Source organism: Manduca sexta, chromosome 27, assembly GCF_014839805.1.
Source record: "Manduca sexta isolate Smith_Timp_Sample1 chromosome 27, JHU_Msex_v1.0, whole genome shotgun sequence".
NCBI classification, from domain to species: domain Eukaryota; kingdom Metazoa; phylum Arthropoda; class Insecta; order Lepidoptera; family Sphingidae; genus Manduca; species Manduca sexta.
This window is the reverse complement of record NC_051141.1, coordinates 11,751,474-11,774,258: the sequence shown is the minus strand read 5'-3', so window position 1 is coordinate 11,774,258 and position 22,785 is coordinate 11,751,474. Positions and strand designations below refer to the sequence as shown.

The 22,785-nt window shown below is 37.4% G+C and overlaps 1 protein-coding gene across 3 annotated transcripts in view; it reads left to right on the top strand.

Moving 5' to 3' along the window:
* The window catches only part of LOC115448900 (discoidin domain-containing receptor 2), a 47,090-nt gene extending 24,735 nt beyond the window's left edge, over positions 1-22,355 (top strand). Inside the window, exons 3-15 of one of the 3 annotated variants that reach the window (XM_030176516.2) lie at positions 2,098-2,203; positions 5,368-5,599; positions 6,370-6,517; positions 11,519-11,814; positions 12,158-12,365; positions 12,721-13,173; positions 13,563-13,735; positions 14,833-14,955; positions 15,573-15,682; positions 16,063-16,314; positions 16,452-16,536; positions 17,376-17,537; positions 17,952-22,355. In XM_030176516.2, coding sequence (XP_030032376.1) covers positions 2,098-2,203; positions 5,368-5,599; positions 6,370-6,517; positions 11,519-11,814; positions 12,158-12,365; positions 12,721-13,173; positions 13,563-13,735; positions 14,833-14,955; positions 15,573-15,682; positions 16,063-16,314; positions 16,452-16,536; positions 17,376-17,537; positions 17,952-18,143 — 2,540 coding nt within the window. In that variant the 3' untranslated portion in view covers positions 18,144-22,355. Of the gene's footprint in view, positions 1-2,097; positions 2,204-3,764; positions 4,003-5,367; positions 5,600-6,369; positions 6,518-11,518; positions 11,815-12,157; positions 12,366-12,720; positions 13,174-13,562; positions 13,736-14,832; positions 14,956-15,572; positions 15,692-16,062; positions 16,315-16,451; positions 16,537-17,375; positions 17,538-17,951 lie in introns of those variants that run through there. The other 2 variants (XM_030176515.2, XM_037443939.1) reach the window with 2 other exon arrangements.
* The last annotated feature ends 430 nt before the right edge of the window (positions 22,356-22,785 follow it).

The window sequence follows — 22,785 nt, the reverse complement described above, 5'->3', positions numbered from 1 at the left end:
TTTTACGTGTAATAATACAGTGCATTGCACCATGATCGTTCAATAAGATTAGAAAAAGCTTAAAAAAAGAAAGCGTTGGTTTGTAGAGTTACAATAGTCCGTCTCGTAATCAAATAAGGTCAGTGCACAGAGATGACTCGATGACGAGTCACAGTTTTAATTGTCCACTGATGCCATTTGAATATTTAATGATACGTAAACATGTCATTGAACGTGTAATGAAGCGGCCTCGTAACGTTGAGACGTATAGAGCAAGAGCCCGTGAACCCCAGACCTTCGTTATTTTATAAAAGCTGAAAGTTCGTCAGCGCATGCTCCCAACACAGGTAAAAACGATGGGCCGAAAATACCGATCTAATGTCGTCAAATAATAAAGTTAGATTTTTTAGTACCTTCAGAAAATTATTATAATGCTATTTTAGCCGACGTAAATATGTGCTGAGTACTAAACAAAACATGCGCAGTAGAAATAACAACTGCGCAGCGAGGGATCGTGGTAGACTCAACTCGCCATCTCATTCGCACCCACCCATGTATATACTGCCTCGCGCTCGCTCCTACAGCTACCCTACATGCTTGTCTGCCAAGGGGTTGGAACTATCAAAAACGTCTGGCTAACGAGGAAACATCATTTACTTATTACCCAAGATCTATATATAAAAATCGGCTTTTATACTATAACGTAAATAAAATTATAATTTCATGAACATTAAGGGTGTCTGGCAAGGGATTGCCACGATGTTAAGTGTCTGTCAACGAATAACGTGATTTTTAATAATTTTCTGAAGGTAATACCAAAAAATCTCACTTTATTATTTGATGAAACTAGATCGGTATTTTACACACCTTAAGTACCGTGTACCTGCCAAAGCCACTGTAACCCAAACTTCATAATAGCCCATCGTTCTTACCTGTGTTGGCAGCATGCGCTGACAAACTTTCAGCTTATATAAAATAACGAAGGTCTGGGGTTCACGGGCTCTTAGACTAGTACATATGTCGTGCAATTTTATGTTATGTACTAAGAACTAGAGGACGTGAGATTTCACATAAAGATTCCTTTTATGTTCTACTCAACTATAAAGAGCCCGCATAGGCAAACTTACGTCAGCTTCAGATTTTGCGCCGTGAAATTCTTGACTTTATAATGTAAGTAAAATGTATACTAAATTAACGGAAAAGTGTTTACAGTTTGATGATGCATTTAGGGTTCGGTACCTCTAAAGAAAACCCTATAGATATCACTTTGTTGTTCTGTCTGTCCAATTATTTTTAAAGAAGTGCAAGTTCTACTCGGTCTTGTCTACTACTTGTTTGTGTATATAGAATTTGTTATTTTAAATGGTTGGCTCCGACATGCCAATTGCGAACATATTCGTTTATTCACCTGGGACGATAAAATATGAATATTTAAAAACAACTACATCATTTGTGAAATGCTTCATCATTATCCCCAAATTAATTACTGATGCTATGTATTTTCCAAATATATTTCTATTAGCATGCCCATTTCCCATGTTTTTAGAAAAGTTCTTTAACATAAGTAAAAGTACTCTAACGTTTAAAGAGGCTTTGACAAATTTGATAAGTTTGCAGGACCGGCACAAAATTGTTTTAAAGTGTGAACGTAGAATTTATGGAACACAGTTCCAGTTACGTTGGGCTGGCTGTTACATTAAAACTTAATGATCTTGGCTCACGGTTCCAGCGAGCAATCGACGTTTTCCTCCAAGGACGTGGAAAATGCAACAGCCGTTTGATGTCCCCGCTAACGTCGTTTGCAAAGTGCTTTAATGCAGCGGCGGACAGACATGAAACTTTTCATTTTGTTACGGCCTTCGTAATAAATAAGGATTATTTTGTAAATTTTACCGTCAAAGATCTAAGTCTACTTAATAAATAGAAGACCATCGTATTGACGTATCATAAGCCTATTAACTGACGGACATAATATTTTACAAAATTTTACAAATAAATACCTATGAGCATGATCCCTTTTTTTTAACGAGTTGGAGGGGCACCGTTCCCCTCTCCCTATGTCCATTGGTGGTGTAAATGTTTTGTTGTTTGCTATAGATACCTTGTATCTGTTCACAGCCCAATGTATCGCCCCTCTTGGCATGGAGAGCGGGCTGATTCCAGATAAGGACGTCAGCGCTAGCTCCTGTTACAACGACGGCAACGTGGCACCTCAAAATGGAAGGTTCGTACACATTGATCGATGTAAAATTATTTACGACCTTCTAATAGCCGCCGTGGATGAGGTACGTATAGAAATTGTTCCAGATCAATAACGATACGTAACACAAACCGTATATTAGAGCGTTTTTTATGGGCGGAGATGGCGGAGCGCGCCTTTACGGCCGCGTTTCGATGTTTATTGAAATGTTACTTTTTGTCTGCGTGTTTCGCGCAGACCGCTGCGGCGCGGAACGATTTTAGTATGAAGCTGAGAACGATTAATATTGTAACTACAAACAGTGTAGCAACACGCACTAACTTACTGGCTATATATAGACAACAGCTGATTTGGATAACGGGTTAATTACCTGCGCATATTTGATCATATCGGATTTGATTGACATTAGAATATCGCAACTAAATAATGCGTGTATAACTTTACCTAAGATAATTTGGGCAACCTGTATTCAAAATAATTACAGAAGCTATATTGTAAATACACGATTATAATATTAAAGTGGAGTACCGTTACATTTCATATTTTACATACATAAAACATCATATTATGGTATGATAGTTATGTTTGGGCAATTTAATATTCTATTAGTTGAGACGACCTCGAAACGCATTCCTACGTTAAACACCTCTGGATCTAATCCTAGTGTGTGTTGAACTCTTAAATGCTAGCATGTGACCGCGTCGTGTATTTGGAGGTAATTATAGTCCTTGCTCGTCTGGTTTGTTCACTAGTTGCATGCAAGAAAGGGAGAAAAAATTTACTTAAACGCGAAGATTGCACCTTAAGTGGTACAAACGGAAAATCAATTAGGAATCGAATGTCTGCGGTTCAAATGCTGTATAAATATTTGTTTAAACAATCTTGTTTATTTGTTTTAGGATTACGTGTTCACGTTAACTTGTTTAATGAATTATTATATTTTATTTTACACTTTCTTCGTTCTAAACAGTTTACCGACCTACTCCAACCGAAAATGTTCTAGATGTTCTGGCACTTACGCCCAGAGTCATGAAATATATTTTATATAGAGTTCTTTAACTCTCATGGCAATGGTTTTTATAAAAAAATCTCATTAGCTATAATTTCCTACGTTACTGGGTATCTGACGTGAAAAACTTAATTATCATTAAATTTCTGTTTACTCTCTTTCTCCTACACGGTTATTAATTAAATGTATAAATAGAAATCGATCCTTTAGGAATACTTTACCGTCCCACCCAATTTGGTTTTTATAGAAAATATGTTAACTTTAAGGAACTATTCGCATCATAAGTTATGAGAGGCGTAGATTTTATCATTAAGGCATAGAACGTGGACCTGTAGCATGCCCGAGTGCTTACTCGTATATTTTTTGTTGCGAAACGAGAATGTGATGTAGCTAATGATAACCATATATTCAGGTGTCATGATGTCGATTTGGTTAAATGTAATTTCGCATTAAAAGACTTTCGTGTCACGATTTCGAAATAATTATCTCAGACATTAATTTATTTACTTTTACTATTGCGGGAGGCAATTAAAATGTTCCGACAATTCTGTCATCTCGTATACACTTTGAGATTAATGACGGGCGATTAGTTTGTGTTCCGAGCGCGATGCAGCCGACATGTAACGTGACCATGTCTTGTCGTGTACACGTCGTTAGAGCGTTTCGTGTTGTGAGCGAGGAATGCATGCAGTAATTTGTTCCTGTTGTAATTTTTGTTGGCGGCGTGCATGAGAAACAAAGTGAAGCTCGCACGGCCCATTGACAGCCGCCCGGCTCGGTCTTGCATCAATAATCTTAATAAGTGACCACCCCGGTACGTGATTGGTCTGAAATATTATTGTCTTATTACATTTTTATATGGTGCATCGTATATCGTAAATTTATTGTTATTTGTGATATTTCGGGGTTTGGTATGGTCGAGTCTAACGTTGCGTAGTTTAATTTATAGTAAATTCAGTAATACATGATCATAAAATGGGCAAACAATAACGATTGAAATGATAAATGGTAATACGTACCTAAAAGATATTTATTAATTTATCTGTTGGATTGGACTGGCAAGTACCTCATACGATGGAAAGCACTACTACACCAGTCCTTAATCATAGTAAATTCACCCAAAACTCCGAATTGCGAATCATTGCATTGTGGTCATTGACTGAGACATTAGATGTGAACTCGCATAATATTCAGTAGTTACGCTGGTTACAATGTCCTTTAAACCGAAGTAGAACGATGCATGTACGTTGGTGTATGATGCCACGTAGCGGTGATTTCCACCCAAACTGCTCTTGACATACAAGAGACCTACAGCTACCTTAGTATGCTTTATTTTACCAGTTTCAGACAAAATAATAATTTAAATAGTCTGACCTACTAATACAACGTTATATTCAAATTACAATAATTAAAATTTGCAAACGCAGCTTGCTATATTTAAATGACTCCAAGCATTTTCGCTGATCTCCCTATTGCTTTTATGACACATTCATAAGCACGCGCGAAAGTCATAACTGCCCCAATTTATTTAGTTAGCCTTGTCCCTTTGAGATGGCGCAGCGCGATTCGTTAAAACTGTGGGTTGCTTCGTGGCGTATGATCCGTGGGCGCAACAGTATCAGTCGGTCGCTTGATCGCTGGTCGCTGGTTGCATGGTGGTGACACACGACACTTGAATGCGTTAATAATAACGCAACACGGTTATTAACTCTGATTGATGCATGGAGTACAGAGAAACTTTGATCGCGATGGCACGCGCAATAAAATCTTCCAAGTGCTTGTGGACCAATAATAACGCAACTTGATAACCCCTTAGCTATGTACAGTTAATTGAAAGAGTGCATTGTTTAACGGATGAAATATTTATTCGTTTATCGAGCATTGTATTTGAGCTATAGCGGAACTGTAATTATTTAACCTTTTATGATCTCTAAAAATAATATTAATGATTTTACATAACATTCATCATACCATTTCATATGTATTGTTTATAGTACTGACAGACGCATTTTTTTTTGGGTATCTCGCAATACATAATAATCGCTACTTAATTAAAGTACTTGCAATATCTTGAGTACATTGCAAGTGTTTGAAAAATAAAAAAATTGGCGTTGATCAGGATCAAACCTTAAAATGCCTCCGCACTCCGCATCGTTATCCATTATGTCTGTTTAAACAGGTTGAACCAGGAGATAAAGGGCGGCGCTTGGTGTCCTCAGTCACAGATCACGACCGAGTCGACCGAGTGGCTAGAGATCGACCTGCACTCGGTGCACGTGATCACCGCCGCCGGCACGCAGGGCCGCTTCGGCAACGGCCAGGGCCAGGAGTATACCGAGGCGTACGTCATCGAATACTGGCGGCCCAAGCTCGGCAAGTGGGTGCGATACAGGACCATCGATGGACAAGAGGTGAGCCAAGCTTCATGACAGATATGTTCGTGAATGTCATCAGAACAAACTTGTATCATTCTAATGTCTCAGATTAAATTGATTTTTGTAACAATGTGTTTAAGTAGCAGATTCAAACGTCTGCATGGGTTCCACGTCAACCTTGTGCATACTAGTATAAAGTGTATCGTTATGTTCAACATGGAGACATTTGTAGTCAGCCGAGTACAACTCTGGCTTATCAAAAGTTCTATCCGAGAATAATAATGCTGTTGTTGATATTATAAAACAGAAAGCGTAGCAATATGTTTCCTTCAGTAAATTTCTATTTAACTTGGCAAAGTTAGCTGTTTAATCGAGCAAAGCATGTTAAACACTTTTGAGTTTGCATCAAGACTACAGTCTTCCAAGTTTCATGGCAACAGGAAGCTGCGTGTTTAAATAGTAATAAGCAAATGCTATAATGTCATAAATGAAAAGTCATGTTGACACAATCTCAATAAGAGTCGCGTCGTAACCCGCGAACCGTTTGGGAGTTGCTTTTGCACAGAGCTAATTTAATATAAAACAGATCATTGATATCGAAGACAGCTTAAAATAGACAGTATGCGGCGCGCTACAAATCTGCGGCAAATAAGGTCGGCCCGAGTTTCAATAATACTTAATCTGTTATAAATAAAACGTACATATAAGTTATTAACCTACGTATGATATATATTTCAATGAATATAATTCAATTTGTATTTATAGCAAATTGAATTAATAGAAATTTTTGCCTCAATATTTTTTAGATCTTGCCCGGCAACACGAACACCTATCTAGAGAAGAAGAATCACTTAGAGCCGCCGATCTGGGCGTCGAAGATTCGCTTCATCCCGTACAGTTCGCATCGACGGACCGTCTGTATGCGTGTGGAGATATATGGCTGTTATTGGAGTGGTAAGTTAAGTCATTAGTCATTTTAGCTTTATTAGCCAGATTAAATACAGGTTTGTAGAGTATCTGTATGGTTATGGAGTAATTAGAATTAGAATCATAGATTTTATATTTGATTAATTGGTGTTTAATGGTTCAATAATAATTGTAACCGAAAATACAGAAATTAAAATATATTCACATATATCTGAACGTATATAAGAGTAAGATATTTTTAAACGTGATAAAAATGAATAAATCGTTTGGTCTATTATCTTCTTGTTGTTACCTCAGTCACTCCTTGTTGATACGCAAGTAGCATTATTCGCAAGCGCGGGACTCTCGAGTCGAATGAGTATAAATCAGTCATCGTAATGTTTAACCCTTCCTGTGCGGTGGCGCGTTTTCATCTCGTCCTCGTGTCGTCTTATTGCTTGCGGCGTGCATATTTAAAATAATTTCAGGAAATTAGCTCAAAACTGTCTTAAGGTTAGTCATCTGCTAAACAAAGGATTAATCCTGTGTAGCTTCAAAATTATAAAAAATTATGTTGAAATTATAATGTTAGGTGTAATGTTTACAGTAATGTGATACAAATATCAAATGTCTGACACTGGACACAAATGTTCGGAGCTGCAATGTCGGCTCGTAAAAGGATTGATTTTTCTATGATGGAATTGGTAGCCGAGTATTTTAATCCATTCTCTGACTTTTAATGAACAGGCAGCGTAAAAAAAATATATTGCTGTTTGCTCGCGTAGTATTAGCCAATGTATATTGAGTTATAACACATATTGATAAAGCAGACATTGTGGATATTTATGGATAGCGAACATCTATCATTAGGTAACACAATTGCTAGCTTGCGCCGCTTAGAAACAAAAACTTGCTCGTTTCCACCTAAGTTAGAAAACATTTTTGTGTGGTCATACGTATTGTTCAAACACAAACCGTGCTATTGATTTATTGTAAAAAATAATTCTCCGAAGCATTTTGAATTCCAATATTGGCTTTGTAAACACAATGAGTTAGGAATAGCTTCGTTCCTTCTAATGTTTTCAGTTGAAAATTCAGCGAAACATTAGGGTTTCAGCCTAATAGGGAATTGTGGGAATTCTCTTATCAAGCCGTGTCGCGGCCGCATGCAAGCCATTATTAAGTAAAAACTGGCAAATTGCGACCGTTAATCGCACGTCTGCATTTTTAAACTGGCTTTGATTTAACAGTTTTTATAAACAATTCCACCATTACGGACATTGTGGAAAATGCTAAGATATTGCTTGCTTTATGGCTCTATTTATAAATGATTGCTTAGGGAGTGCATGACATTTTTACGTGCGAGTTGCGACTGTGCGGTGTGTTGGTCGCGGAAAGGACTGGTTTTTACGCGCGATGGGCTTTGTTTTTCGAATAAACTTTTTATAGCAGATGTGGAGTTTAAATACGAATACCAACTTTTGCGACGTCACACAAAATTGATGTGATTCTTTATCATAACGGAAATATTATAAATAAAACGTGAGGTATAATACCATTTTAACTTAGTCAAGGATAAAAAATATTAATGATTAAATTGTTGGTTTAAATCAAAAGACAGTGTCATCTTCTGTTTACTGAGTACTTAATAGGTTGAAAGCGTTCCTATGCCAGTCGGAATTCAAACGTTTAATTTGAATAACGAGCGACGTCCAATGGCACATGTTTTCAGTGAAAGGCTCTGTCATATCGCAACCGCAGATAAAGCTTATAAATAGCCCTTTATATCCAGACGTATGAATCAAAACACAGCCATCGTGTGCAAGGATTCCAACCAGGTGTCATTCAATTATGCGTGCGGAATATAAATAATATGCATCGCGGTTGAGTCACGGGCAATGCGTCGAGCGTCATCTGACGAACTGCGTGCGAACTGTTGCCGAATGCACTCGCCGCTTGTTGCTTAGCGGACTACGGTACACACATAAACTCACAAGTGCACCCGCGGGATGCCGCACGCGTGGATTGCACTCTCATTTTATATTAAATCTACAGGTACTAGCAAATCTCTTGGTAATGCACAATGTTGCATACAGATATGTACATGTCGGATCTTGTAGTGAACTCTTTAATAATTTAAATCGTGATAAAGCAAGTGTTTATGTTTCGTCACTTAGTCTTGAACGCGTTCGTGTACCACGCTATTACAAAATAGACTTTATTACATTTTATACTACATCACTTCGCATGGACCGCGTGTCTAAGCGCCAACAACGCAAGGAATTTAAATGTTGTCGCCTGGTAAAGTAAATATGTAGTTCATGGTGACGGACGACGGTGACTGCATCTTTATCTTCTTAAGGACGCAAACACATTACCTATCTTTAACCTTGCCCCAAAAATTACAGTATTTCAAATTAAAAAATGTTAACATACATATCATATTATAGAAGTAGCTGAGCGCCATTGGTTATAATTTGAGTATTTAGTTATTAAACTTAATTTTAAAGCAAAACTTCTGTATTGATTTTAAATGACCGAATATTTGCCTTTTTAAAATACCCAGGATTCATTTTTCATACCCACAAAACAATAACTTAAAAAAGGAAAAGTTAAAAAGATTCTGTTAAAAATATTCAATACACATCAGAATGTCTTCATCTGATATCGCTTATTTTCTTTATTTATTTTATTTTATTAATAACTCGTGACGGAAGTAGTTGTATGTTTTCTCTAAAAAAAAATTCTCGCTATGTAACATTACAGAAGAGCTTTATTAAAAGAAACCTATGTTGCGTATAATTGGTTCTGTGAATGTAAATCAATCGCTTGGCTGACACAATGAGTTTATGTAGATGCTATTCGATAAAGAGAATTGTAGCCGTCGTGTGGAGAGACGGCGGTGGCATTTTTATGTAAGCTGCACATTTTGTGAATTGAACCGGCAATAGTATTTTTCTTAATGATTTGTTGCACTTCATATCAAAGGAGCTTTCGTGCTTCGCGAGTCTAGTCACGAGCCTGTGCAAGCGCACCGCTGATTTATTTACTTGACAATCACAAATTAACATTTAGTACATTCCATTGGATACGATCTGGGAAACTTGTGTTTTACCTTCGAGATGTTGCGAAGTGGAAGTAATAATAAATACCGCCCGTCGTTAAACCGGTTACATGGGCAGCAGTGTACTTTGCTTACACTTGTAGAAACCGTTACTTATGTATAATGCGTCTAGTTGAAATTCGTGCACAGTTCGACACTGACGCTTTATTCCATTACTTGGAAATTTACAAGCAAGTTATCACGATCATCAGTGCAGGTGAAAGTCCTGTGTTGATTATAGTTGATATAAAACAGACACAACATTATTTCGCATTGTATTATTCCTGTATGTACAAAATGGTTTGGTTTCTCATGTTCGATTACAGCGTGCAATTGCCATTTCCAACTCTATTAGAAAGAATTTGTCCGTATAGGTTTATCTCGGCGCCGTTTGCGCGCCCGCACCGTAATGGTGACGTCACGTCTTTCCCCGTGCATCAGTCACGCAATTTGTCACTTACCCCGACCAGAAGATTTCAAACTTTTTTTTAGCAGATTATTTCCAATCCTTCATTGCTAGATTTAATTTTTTTTATATCAAAAAAGGTTTGTTAACAAAAAATAATTAAAGAAGGAATATCGGTTTGGCCCAGCGATATGAATATGAGTCCAAGCGTTGCAAGACGCAGGGCGCGATTCGTTACACACTCCCTATAAAGTCATGGGTTTTGTTCTTGATTTAACCGAGATATATTTCATTCTTTGCGAACTTATGAGCTATGATTTGTGGTAATAAATTTTATATGTTTCTAACTCACTATTAGAAGGTCCTAGTAAAGGATCCCTGGTACACTTTTCATCGTTTATTACTATCAAGCTGATTTTTCGTGAGTAGAGCTACCTTTTGACTAGACGCCCAAGTTTTTCCTTACAGTAATGTTGGTAAATGGTAGCTTAATAGGGGGAGCAAGGATAAAATATGTTGATTTGACGAATTTTGAAAAAAGTATTACTAACCGAATTTTTCTTTGTTAATTATCGAGATAATTATCTAAATAATGTAAACACATATTTGTCCTACAAAATATAAGGTTTTGTTAGGGACTCCCCTCTCTCCAACATATATCATAAACGAGGTCATGAAAAATAATTACTAACCAACTAATTTTTGTTTTTATTCGTTGGTTAACATTTGCATAGCTTACCACTCACATTGTCCTACAAATTGCGTGGAAAAAATAATATGTAAAGGGGGAATCCCCTTTACATATTTTTCGCGATTATTTATATATTTTTTATTTATAGACATAGAACCAGGCGTTACATGTATAACACGTGTATATATTATATAACTCAATTTGTGCAAAAATATAAGATGGAGCCTGGTAATGGTGAGCTAGCGACATGCGAAGCGAGTATTATGCTATTGGCGAAATTCAGTGCCCAAATTACCTCAATTTAATTATAATATATTTTTTTACTCAGATTTTCAATTTAAAGGCCATTACATTTTGATATATATATGTATATATTTTTAATTATACTTGTCCTTAAAAAAATCTCTGCTTTTGGCTTTCTTGTATTTCTTTTCTGACCTGGTTAGTATTTGACCAACACGCTGTTAGCACTTTACCGATGACACGCAATACTCAATATCATTTACTATTGGCGAATTTAGCTTAGTTTTAAACACACCAGTGCATTTGCCGGCTTTAAAATATTTTCAAGCGAATATTATTAAAGCATATAAATGTGCGTTGCGAATTCATGTACCCAAATCATACTGCTGAGCTTGACTGTCATTTTACAACCATTGTACTCCGCAATAAATGATAAGCTTACGTAATTAAATACAGCTGTTTTAATTCTTTTTCCAATATAGATATATTGGAAATTGTTCTTGTATTTTAAAATATTTATACATTTCTGTTTTACTAATATAAAAAAATAACTATCCATGTTTTTATTTAAGTTGTACTTACTTAAAACATATTTTTAATTGACAGTGGGTATCGTGTCGTACTCGATGCCGAAAGGCAACAAGCGCAGCAACGGCGTGGAGCTGACGGACATGATATACGACGGCGTGTGGGGCGAGGAGCTGCGCGGCGGGCTCGGGCAGCTCGTCGACGGCCAGTTCGGCAGCGACGAGATCAGGGAGGCCGCCAAGAAGTCCGCCTGGGTCGGCTGGCGGAACGACTCGCGCCCCGCGCCGCCCGTCATCACTTTCGAGTTCGACAAAGTTCGCGAGTTCAGCGCGGTGCATCTGTACTGCAATAATAAGTTCATGCGAGACGTGCAGGTCAGTTAATCTGGTCATGTAATCTTCGTTAGTTTAGCTCAATTGGTTCTTCGCGCTTGAAGTAATGTTAAACGTTTTAGTATATAGCACGTTATTTGTGAATTGAGTCGCACCGTTTGCTTTATCATGTTAACATTAGATTGGCAAGTTCTTGCAGCGATATATTGCGCAAGAAGTTACAGATACTTTTATATTAGCGTAAATATTTCATTAGTTCGTTTAGTCGTTGATCAATATTAGGCCGGTACTACCTTAATACCCAAAATCAAACTACTCGCAATGAACATTTTTTTAAATCTATTGGTTAAGTCTCTACCGCTGTAATTGTATCGAAAACCCGCAGGTGTTCTCGGAGGCGGTAATATCGTTCTCGATAGGCGGTCGTCACTTCCAAGACGAGCCGATCCACTACACGCACGCGAGCGACAACATATTCGAGAGCGCGCGCAACGTGAGCATCAAGCTGCACCACCGCATCGGCAAGTGGGTGCGCATTGAGTTGAGCTTCGCCGCGCGCTGGATACTCATCAGCGAGGTCGTGTTTGATTCCGGTGCGTACTATATTGTGTCGTTATAAAGATTGAATACCAGTGTTCAGCAGTGGAATAAAGCGGAGTGTTTAGTTTTGCAAAAATTTCATATGATTACATTTATTGTTACTAGCTTTTGCTGCGTAAAAGTATAAATTTAATTGCATTTGTGGATCATTTCGACACTAATTACGGATCGTTTGTGAGGTCACTTTATTTTGGTAAATCCATTTTTTGTTACTGTCTCTGTTGACGTTTTATAAGCTCAATCAATTATAATGTTGATTGCCCCGTCTCGTACAGCTATAATATAAAAATATTTTATTATTTTTGTTCGACAGATTCAAAATTATAAATTTGCATTAATTATCTTCAGATGTCGCACAAGGCAACTACACGCCGGAGAGCTTGAAGCCAGCGCTCGGCAAAGACAAAACGAAGTTGACTTTGAGTAAGGACGTGCCAGTGTCGCCCGCCCACCAAGAAGATCTGTTATACGTCGCGATCGCAGTGGGGGTGTTGACAGCCCTAGTCATCCTACTGGGCGTCGCCGTGTTCTTAGTCGTCCACAGACATAGACACAGGAAGTGCTTCGCGTCACCTCTAGCCAAGTCCACCATTTCCCAGAAGAGGACAGTGGACAACTACAGCGGCTGCGGCACGTCGATGCTACCTGAAAACAAAATGATAATAGACTGCGCTTTAGATGTTAAGTCGGACGAGTACCAGGAGCCGTACCAGGCTCTCAAGTGTGCGCCGTATTTTAGTTATAGTACTGTACTGCTCGAGATGAAAGACTTTGTTAAGGACTCCAACACTGCCCTGTCAGGTGAGATGTTTGGTTTACTTATGATTTATTTAGATTTTTTATTCTGTGATTGGGAATATCTTAACATGAACTTATATATAGTAATACATTTTTATACCATATTTTGTACCTTTTTAATTCTACCTACCTTGCGGATACTTGTGAAGCTTAAAATTTAGTTTCAACCTTTCCATATTGTTTATAAATCAGATGTGTAGCTCACAAGGATTTTATGTTCGCCTAATGAACGTCTCTCAAGTCACTTACAGTTGTGAAAATAACAAAACATATATTACAATAGAACTCGTTATTCAATTTTTGTTTTATTGCTTTGAATGACGAGACGAGCTTACCGTAAATGTTTTAAATTTGTAATACGCGGTGAGTGACGTGTCGGATCGTGTCAGCAGACAGCTCGAACTACGACTACGCAGTGCCTGAGCTGAGCTCGGCGCCGCTGCTGACTAAGCGGCGCATGGACTCGGTGTCGGAGCGCGCGGACCTCGCCGACCACGTCGACGCCTTGCCCGAGTTCGGCACCAGGCGCTCCGGCAGCTCGCTGCGGTCCAAGCATAGTGCTAGAGTGAGTCGACTGCACTATAACGACCGGCAGCAACTAACTGGCTCACTATTATAAGGTTCTATGTAATATTTTTGCACAAATTTAATTATGTATAACATATGATTGTATGTCTTTTTCAGTAAAAAATCTTATAATCCCGAAAGATAAAAATGATAATCCATCAATCATTATCATTTCTAATTTTTAACAATACGAATATTGTATTAAAGTGTTTTAATGCGAACATATATTATCGAACCTTGTAATAATGAACCAGTGAAGTGTACACTAATATACAAAATCCCAAAGTGTTCTCAAGTTGTTTGCTGGCTATATTAAGGTTTGATGTTACTATAAATAAACCAGGCGTATTTGTCAAAATATTTGCGCCTTTTAAGTAAAGCATTATCGCCTTTATGGGCAAAGTTTATGTTGGATAAGCCAAATAAGCAAATATTCGCTCACATACACCAAGCACATCGTATCCATTACATACAAAAAATTTAATTCTTGGTATTTGTCAAACTTATGTTTTTGTTTTACAAATGTGAGTAATACAATGGCAAGTATTACGCCCTGGGTTGTGTACGTAGTACATAATAATGGCTGCATTAATGATGCTTTTCCAAATCTCTCCAGTACTTATGTGAATTTCAGTTTACGAACCATAATTGACATTTTGACGCATATTCTTATGGAAACACTACCCAACAGATACTGCTCAAAGGAAGGAAACATTTCAATGGCGTGCTTGTTGTTTGGTTCGGCAGTAATGAAGGATTATTATACGATGGGAAAATATTTGGAATTAACCTATAAAATGCTTCACTTTACATATCAAACATAAGGCTATAATTATACGTCGATCGTCTGCGAAGCAGGTCATGTAGACAAATCAATGCCTGCAAATAAAACATATTATAATTAGCATAATGATACATAATTAAAATTTATCTTACGATATTACTCTGTTCACTACTTCCTTTACCATTTAAACCATTTATTTCTCTACACACACATAAAAACACAACAAAAAAAAAATATATAAAAGAAAAAAAAAACACGCACACACAGTTAACAATACCATTTTACCTTAGTTTACCATTGTTTATTTCCAGTCGCCAAGCCAACAAGAGATTTTTATAGACTTGAAGAGACGTCTCGAGACCACGAATGTGATAGAGTTCCCGAGACACAGACTGAGGATGATCTCTAAGCTAGCGGAGGGTGCTTTTGGCACAGTAAGTGTGCAACATAAAACATCGTATGATGTTCTTATTAAACGAAATTTCCAGTTTTTTATAAGTTGTTTGGTGTGAACCAGCTTACATGTGCAGGTAATTTTCACATTGCGTTATTAAATTAAACCATATACTCGTCTTTGCCTCTGCTAACATTATGCCAAAAATCATCCCGGTTTTAATTTTCTGATTTTTTTTTTATCATTTTGTAGTTTAGTGGAAGTGTGGCGTGTGTACGGGTGTATTTCTGACTGACAGTGTTATGGTCGCTACGACGAATTCTCTTAGAGTAGTAGTAGTGGCATTAGGGTGCGTAAAATTTAAATGATTTTTTATTGATATTTATTTTGTTCGAAACTTACACTTTTTTATTTTACATGTACGAGTCGAGCCACTTATTGCAAAGTGTTATTTTCAAGAAATTAGAAGTAAGTTTCATTTAGTAACGCAATGTCAAAATGACCCTGTATAACATTTAATTTATTGTTTCTGTTTTAATGTAAAGATATAAGTTTATGAGTTTTCTTTTTTCAATTATAATCTATTTTTGTACAACTTTTACCTTTAATAAACTTACTTTATATATCAGACAGCTAAATATTACAATTTGTCACAAGGTGTATGTGGCGGAGGCGGACGGCGTGCCTGAGTACAACGGGACCATTACATCGGAGAAAAGACTCGTCGCGGTGAAGTTCTTGTGCCACGACGCCACACTCAAGGAGAGGTATATAATGTATGAACATAGTTTTATAGATATTTTTCTTGTTCTCATCTTCTTGCATGACCTTTACAGCTTGTTTAGGGTTTGACTTGCTTAAAATATTATATTCAAACTACACAAAATAGAATTTCTTGTTTGAAAACTAATCTTGATTAATAAAAGTTAGTTTTGAATCAATAAATACGTCAATTAGAAAAGCTTGGTTAGTTTTATAGTTTGAATAGAGGTTATAAAAGGTAAAGTTTAGTTTTGTAATACCTTACTAAATACAGCTTGAGTTACAAATTAGAATATTAAAATATAAATCGTACTGCCAACGCTTCAACTCTTCGTACTTCATATTAGTGCGAGCAATACGTTTTGAAACCAATCTCGTATTCCAGGGAGGAGTTTGAGCGCGACGTCCGCATATTAGCCGCGTTGTCGTCCCCCCACCTGGCCCGGGTGCTCGGGGCGTGCCGGTCGCCGCCCCTGGCCGTGGTGCTCGAGTACCTGGAGCTAGGCGACCTCTGCGCGTTCCTGAGGACCGCCTCACCCCCCTCGACTCCCACTCTACTCCACATCGCAACGCAGATAGCCGCCGGCATGCAGTACCTTGAGTCGTTGAACTTCGTTCACAGAGATCTGGCTGCTAGGTGTGTCGAGTTTTGAATATTTCAATTAAACTAATTATTTGGAATCATTGCATAGTATAATTCACAAAAAAAACTTCATGTAAAACTATAATACTTTTAATTATATTTGTTTAGTAATGTTGTATCGTTAAAAACAGGAACTGCCTGATCGGCAAAGCGTATCAAGTAAAGATCAGCGACTTTGGCACGGACAACGAAGCGTACGCGTGCGATTATTACAAGGTATTTTTACGATATAATAATAATATCAGCCCTGTATTATACCTATATACTGTCCCACGGTTGAGCACGGGCCTCCTCTACTACTGAGAGAGATTAGGCCTTAGTCCACCACGCTGGCCTAGTGCGGATTGGTAGACTTCACACACCTTCGAAATTCCTATAGAGAACTTGTCAGATGTGCAGGATTCCTCACGATGTTTTCCTTCACCGTTGAGGCGAACGATAAAGTCACAAAGAATACACACATGATTTTCAGAAAAGTCAAAGGTGTGTGCCCTTGGGGTTTGAACCTGCAGACATTCGTCTTGGCAGTCCGTTCCACACCCAACTAGGCTATCGTCGCTTAATTTACGATATTATTGTCAAATTTTACAATAACAATACAATAATTTATTGTCTTCTGTAAATTCAGTCCATAGAGGATGGTAGTGTACCGTTTCTAGTTTTCATTAAATATGTGTAGATTATATAAATATATAGTGTTAATGACAAGCTATAAATTATAATACGTCAAAATAAAAGTGTACTATTTTAAGATGAGCTACTGCATCAATTGTAAGTTATATTAGCAACTTTATATTACATGCTGTAAACTGTGATGGCGAGACTATTGTAAAGAGTATTTTTAAGTGAAGTTAAGAAAATGGGGTTTGATCTGTTATTATGGTGGACAGACGACTTGAAAAGGAAGTCGCCGGCGACTTCATAATGGATGCAGGCCGCGTCTAACAAGTTGGTTTGGAAATATTTAGGAGAAGCCTATGTTCAGCAGTGAACTTTAAAATTTTATTGTGATGATTATGTACGTACTCATGTATATGAAATTCTTTTTTATAAAGGCTGATGGTCGCATCCCGCTGCCCCTGCGCTGGGCGGCGTGTGAGTCGGTGCTGCGCGGCAAGTATACGACCAAGAGCGACGTGTGGGCGTTCGCGGTGACGCTGCATGAGATATTCACGCTCTGCCGCCGCCGCCCCTACGAGCACTTCACTGACGCTGAGGTAACTATTACAAGATATTTTGAGACCAGAAAATCCGTTATTAGGCGAAAATATGTATTTTTTTTTTTAATATCATATACACATTCGTACGTAATTTTAAGATAAATTAGTAACACAATTCATGTAAAATTTCGTTTAGTAACGGTTTGTCTAAATAAAGGTGTTGTGTCTAATGAAACTAATAAGTTAGTCTGGCCGACGTAACTGTGTGTGCATCGTGAATAATATTTCTCCTGTAAACATTTTTCTAGAACTGTACTGTACTTACTATCCATTATGGTGCAGTTGCTTTGCCATGACTGAATAGAAATGTATATGTTGTATAAGATTACAATAATTATATTCAATTAAACCGCTGAAAATAGTTTTTATTAATTTTCATGTATTTATACAACTAATACTTTTCCATCACAGGTATTGGAGAACCTGTCGCACTTACAAGCGGACGACGGTCTGTTCGAGTGCATCGACCGGTCGCCCGGGTGTCCGCGCGACGTATACGAGTTGATGTGCGAGTGCTGGCGACGAGAGGAGCTGGAGCGGCCAAGCTTTGCGCAGGCGCACCTGTTCCTGCAGCGCAAGGGGCTCGGGTACGCGGGCACGTGATGCCGGCGCGCGCGGCCGCATCCCGGCCTCGACTAGCGCGCGATCTCGTGCTCCGTTCAATGCCAACATGATATGATCACCAGATTTTAATTATTTTTGATCTTATTGGCGGGGTAACAATAAGAACGCAATACAGTGCTAAATATACTACAGGATAGACACGTTGAACAACGGCGCGGATGTTATTGCCGCATGCCTTTTACCACCAGTGATTCACCAGGGTAACGGGTCATGCGCATTATGATAATTGACAAATAATACATATTAAGCGATTATGTTTACATTAATTGTGTGTAATTAATGTAAACATTTTGTCATGTTCCGCAATACCTGATACTCTCACGCGTATCCAATGTAGTTTACGATACTTGTTGAGCGTCGTATATTGCGTCTCAATTGTTACATTATTAAAAAGTTGCTTTATTTTTATAATTTTTATGTGCTGGTGAAGTAATTATGTAATTCAGTTTCCCGTCGATTATATTACATGTTATAATTTATGCTATTGTTAAATGATCCAAATCATTACGTCATGTATCAATGAAAATGCATTGTACGGTGCACATGCACAATGGGCGTGGCGTAGCGAATACTAGACCCGATGTGATGCGTCGTGATATATTTGTGTGTCGCGGCGTGTTCTGGCAGCACGCTGCACGCTGCACGCGGCACGCTGGCGGCGCGATGTTCCATACGGACGCGTAGGGTTTTTTGTACTTAATTCTAGATAGATCGCTTCACCTCCCCGGTCGGCTTTATGCACAGCTTCTGTCGGACTGTTTGATGGCGTATTGGCGCGTTCGCCTTTAGATGGAACGTGTTCGTATGGAATATTGCTCGCCATTTTTTTGTAGAAACGACTGTGCTCTGTACGTCGATGTAACTGTAGGTACGTTTAGATGTTAAACTATTGGTATTCGAGGTTCAGGCACTAAAATAAACTTGTAAGTAAAGTAAAATAGTATAGAGAAAAGTAGATATTCGAAATCTCTAAACCCTGCGTCCTCCATAGTACCGTTATCTATATTGATGGCAGCTTCAATTAGTCGTTAAGAAATATCTTAAACTGTGTAGTCAGAAATAGAAAAGGTGCAGTTGCGGCGTACAGAGCGCAGTGGATATTATAATAGTGATATGAAGATGGCCGCTCACTTGCGACTTTACCAGCGCGACTTTAACACGAAATTGTATGGTCATTGTTTAAATTAAATGAATGTACATAGATTTATGTTTCACAGTTTGTCTACGAGCATACCAGTAGAATAAAAAAATATCGTTTACCTGGTGTAGTCAACGAAGTAAATTTTCACGGCCGCTTAAACAGTATGTTGTAATAGTTTGCGACATTCGGCTACCGCGTCACGCGATAGCATCGTAAGTGAGTCGCCACCTGAGCGTATTGTAACTCGTAACATGTGAGCTACGTATAATAGACATAAGCGTCCCGATCTTCCTTCGCTCCCTCCTGTGACGTCATGATTCCACGTGCTACACCTGACCGGCTCGGGTGCACTCGTCTACTCTACAAGCAATAAGCTAATGCCTTACACACACTGAACCTCATTACGATATAGGAATGTTAGTCACACGACTAAGATATCCATTTTAATAGATGTAGATGCTAGATTATTTCCTAGTGTTGGATTGAAGTTTTCGTTTCGGGTTTGATATTTTATTGCAGATTGTACAGTCGACTATCGCGTGTAATATTGACACCTGCACGAATCTTAATTTTATATTTGCATTGATTAATCACGGGCAGATGAAACATTTGCAGACGAAATTGTTATGAAATTAAACTATTCAGTGTTGTTGCGAGAACTTCACTCCAGCACGAAATCTGTATTTTCATTGTGGTTATGTAAGTTAAGGAAAAGATCGACTGATATTTTATCGACAATGTTTTACATTCTACATTATTTTTCTAGCCAAATTATATGATTGATGCATCGCGAGTGATGCGTCGTAAGCACTGTTTCTCGCACAATTCTTCTTAGTCATATCATTGGGGGTGTAGTGTGTGAAATCGCTTAATAGGTAAAGTTACCAAACTTGATAGTTAGTCATTTATTTTCCTACATTTCACGACCCCGTACTTAGTACCTAATAATTATATGATAGGAATATTATAGTATTTAGGGATGCATCTGAAACGAATAATAAGAATATTAGTAGTGTTCATAGTTGAAATTGTCTATTTTCCGTAGTTTGCTATGTTGAGGTTGTGGCGGGAGGGATATTCCGACAATATTGTATCAGTGCGATTAGATAGCGCGAATTTGGTCTCTTGTCGCTAGAGCGTTAGGATACATACACTTGTGTGGTTCATATTTATTCATCGCGGCCTAGGACTTACGAACATTTACTTTCATTACACCGAATAATGTATTAAGAGCTATATATTTATAAATTAAATTTCTAAATCATGTTTTCTAAAATATTATTTATAATCAGAAATTAAAAATATATCTTTAATCTATATACTTTATTTAAATGTGAAAATTAGAGACTATAATGATAATGGCCCCAATGTGATTTAACAGTAAAGTAGCATATTAAGCTGATTTTTGTATCTCGATGATATTTTCATTTGAGGGTACCTATTTATAATGCATTATATTATGATGTAAAATGATTTTACGCTATAGTGCCGAAGTATAATTTGAAGTCATAAGAAAGCATTATAATACATAAATTAAACACAAAAACAAATGGAATCTATTATATACCGTCTCCTACTGTATAAAATAATATGGCATGTAGTCGCATAAATAAAATTACCTAGACCTGTATTGACAATAACATTGTTTTTATACAATATAGCGTATTTCAAACCAGATATAGTAGTTATTGAGACAACGTGATGGAATGCAATAATTTCGTTGTATTGTTCGACTGATTTAAGAGAAGTTTTATTTACCACTTTCCATACTTTATCCAAAGACTGTAACACGTACGACGAAGTAATTAAGTTGATTATACAGACAAGCAATGCGTAGACAGCGTATGTATCCGAACGTGAGCTTTATAGTGTTATGTATAGGTCTTATGTTCCCACTCGTGGACCGAAACGTACGGCTTAATATACGAGCCTAATAATGTAAGCACTTTTAGATTTAAGCGAGCTGTTTTGTTTGCAAAGTGGACTTTGAAACACTGTCGCGTCGCGCACTCACTGTAAAAGTAAATTTATTTAACTGAGAAAGCGTGCACCGTTCGTGTATTAGCAAGTGAATGCGCGGCGCGTATGTCACAGCGTCAATGATACCGCTTCTAATACGACTGATGTCTGTCGATACGCACAAGGGTACGGCCACAACGCACCGTGGACTACTCCACAGGCCCTAAACATTAATATTATATCTACGAATATTTGTATTAAGTCAGTTATATTGACACATTTGATCATTCTTTTAACGTGCCGTGGAGATTATCCGAAATCTGTACATAGTGGTGTACCGTAGCAAATACAGATATAATTATCATAATTCATAGAGCAAAAATCATAAAATACCTACTTATGATGGCTGGTAGTGTTTATAAAGGATAGTAAGGCTGGACTTGTGTTGTTCGCGCTGTGACGTAGTCGTGTAACACTGAGGAACCAATGTTATATAAGCTAATTAAATAATTAGAAGTTTAATTATTTTCTAAGAGACGTAGAGCATCTCTATGAACAATAAGTATGCATTTACTTTGGTGATTGTCGCCTTATTACTCTTCGTTATATCGTCTAGTGTTTAGTGAATAGATGAGAGAAAGAGTAGTTTTGTAATGAGTTCTCATTCCCTCATATTGCATTATCGTTAGTGAGTAAATTTAGGCACTAATAATATTTAATAATAATAATGTACAATAAAACACCCTCTCTGCCTTAGTGACGCTATTCTTACCCTAATGCTACGAACGAAATATCAATTTATAACGAAATTATAATGTATGTTGTAAATACGAATTCTTATGGCTGACGTGTCATAATTACATATATCGAGCACTATGGAAAACTTAAATTCCTAACAATGGTCCAAACTTCACTTGCTTTTTTATTTGTACTATACGATTATACAACTTCTATTTAGATAAAGAAATAATGTTAAACTTAGTCTAGAAATACAACTTATGCTTTAATTTTATTTTATAGATGTAAAACATGTATTTGTCTAAATGCTTAATTTTCATAATCAAAGTTTTATGAAAAAGATTGATACCAAATGCAGTATTTTTATTTTATACTCTACATCTTTGTACCCAAATAAAAGCAATAATCTATACCTGTGGCCTGGATCATTTGCATGCTGTCTTTAACCCTCCGACTGTTGTATGGCATAAATACTGCGTTGTAATATACATTACCTATACAGCGTAAACACTACCCATCCCTACACATCCGACTAAGCTCGGTACGTAGTATACATAAAGATTATCTCATTATAACAATTCCGAGTAAGTTTTATATTTTTGAGTAAAGAGAAAGAGGGACTTTCGAATTCCACCCGTACATATTGGAACAAAATATCGTTTGACACAAAACGGTCCGTACAGCATGGCCTATTCTACTTGCCTTGGGGACTAAGTTAAATCATCTAATGGCCCTTGTTCATATTCAAAGTTCAATTTAAACATCATCAGAATTGGTTTTAAT